General features: G+C 50.4%; 1 protein-coding gene across 1 annotated transcript; it reads left to right on the top strand.

Annotated features, from left to right (window-relative positions):
* Positions 1-967: 967 nt before the first annotated feature.
* On the top strand, positions 968-1,897 carry LOC124039046 (extensin-like). Its single transcript, XM_046354927.1, has one exon. It carries the CDS (start codon positions 968-970, stop codon positions 1,895-1,897), a length of 930 nt encoding a protein of 309 aa, XP_046210883.1.
* The last annotated feature ends 214 nt before the right edge of the window (positions 1,898-2,111 follow it).

The raw sequence follows: 2,111 nt of genomic DNA on the forward strand, positions 1-2,111 counted from the left end.
TCTCTCCCCTAGGGTTTTGGGTCTAGTTTCTACTTTTTATTCAATGTTTGCAATTCACACAGTTGTACACATTATTACAATTTATTTTTGGTCCTTAATCTATAACATCAACAATCATCAAAACACTTACTACTATTAATGCCTTATATATGTATTACAACAAGTGGTTAATTACCTTAGCGCAGGTGGACCTGGTTGGTCCCCAAAGAGTATGTTCTTCCACTCACAATTTCTCTAGAGGTTTATCCAATCACTCAGTGTCTGTTTCTCCTACTAGAAGTTTGTACTATGATTTACTGATTAGTGAAGAGAACTGTTCGAGATCACGTCCCTTTGGAACACCACTGATGCTATTTATCTACTCCGGTTAGGGGGTGGATATATTCAGCACGAGGAGGGTATTGGGTAGTTGTCTCAGTATGTCTTGTTCAGAAATCAGAAGTCAAGAGATACAATTGTTCTGGAGTATGAATGTATCTGCTTCTCCTACTAGAAGTTGTACTATGATTCGCTGAATCTTGTTAAAAGGCTGTGTCAAGATCAAGACCCTTCGTATCTCCACTGGTGCTGTGTATCTACTCCAGTTACGGGGTGGATTATGTAGGCAATAGGAGTGTACAAGGTAGTTGTCTCTGTTCGTCTCTCTACAAAATCCAGAAATCAAAAATTACAATTGTTCTAGAGTATGAAAGTCAGATATAACCTTTTAGGTTGATGATAGTTGAAGTATCACAAGCTGTCCGTCAGTGATAAGTCAAGTAGCAAAATCATGCCTTTCCATTGAAAGCATGCTTCTTGTATACTCTCTCTTCAGGACCAAGTCAGCCTTAGCTCCGAGGCACATTCTAATCTTGTGGCTAGCTGTTCCTGTAAAGGGTCAGTGTGACATGTCAAACTGACACATCACACCGACACCCTCACACCGACACCCTCACACCGACAATCTCACACCGACACCCTCACACCGATGCCCTCACACCGACAACCTCACACCGACGCCCTCACACCGACGCCCTCACACCGACACCCTCACACAGACACCCTCACACAGACACCCTCACATCGACACCCTCACACCGACACCCCCACACCTACACCCTCACACCTATACCCTCACACCGACACCCTCACACAGACACCCTCACATCGACACCCTCACACCGACACCCCCACACCTACACCCTCACACCGACACCCCCACACCTACACCCTCACACAGACACCCTCACATCGACACCCTCACACCGACACCCCCACACCGACGCCCTCACACCGATGCCCTCACACAGACACCCTCACATCGACACCCTCACACCGACACCCTCACACCGACACCCTCACACAGACACCCTCACATCGACACCCTCACACCGACGCCCTCACACCGACACCCTCACACAGACACCCTCACATCGACACCCTCACACCGACACCCCCACACCTACACCCTCACACCGACACCCCCACACCAACACCCTCACACAGACACCCTCACATCGTCACCCTCACACCGACACCCCCACACCGACGCCCTCACACCGATGCCCTCACACAGACACCCTCACATCGACACCCCCACACCGACGCCCTCACACCGATGCCCTCACACAGACACCCTCACATCGACACCCCCACACCGACGCCCTCACACCGATGCCCTCACACAGACACCCTCACATCGACACCCCCACACCGACGCCCTCACACCGATGCCCTCACACAGACACCCTCACATCGACACCCCCACACCGACGCCCTCACACCGATGCCCTCACACAGACACCCTCACATCGACACCCTCACACCGACGCCCTCACACCGACACCCCCACACCTACACCCTCACACCGATACCTTCACACCGACACACTTTTAGATACGGCAAGCTGTCACTGTGAAAATGTCACTGTGAAAATGTCACTGTGAAAATGTCACTGTGAAATGCCACGGTGAAACTATCACCAGTGACAGTGTCTATGTATCCTCTAAGCCCAAATCTTGCATCAGGTTAACCCAGTCACATTCTACTGTTGGTTTAGCTATTTCCTATTTTGTCGATGACTCGCCTTCTTCCTCATCTGGGGGCGGTACTTGAACGTAAGGTATCTCATC

This window comes from Oncorhynchus gorbuscha, linkage group LG07 (genome assembly GCF_021184085.1).
Source record: "Oncorhynchus gorbuscha isolate QuinsamMale2020 ecotype Even-year linkage group LG07, OgorEven_v1.0, whole genome shotgun sequence".
Taxonomy (NCBI): domain Eukaryota; kingdom Metazoa; phylum Chordata; class Actinopteri; order Salmoniformes; family Salmonidae; genus Oncorhynchus; species Oncorhynchus gorbuscha.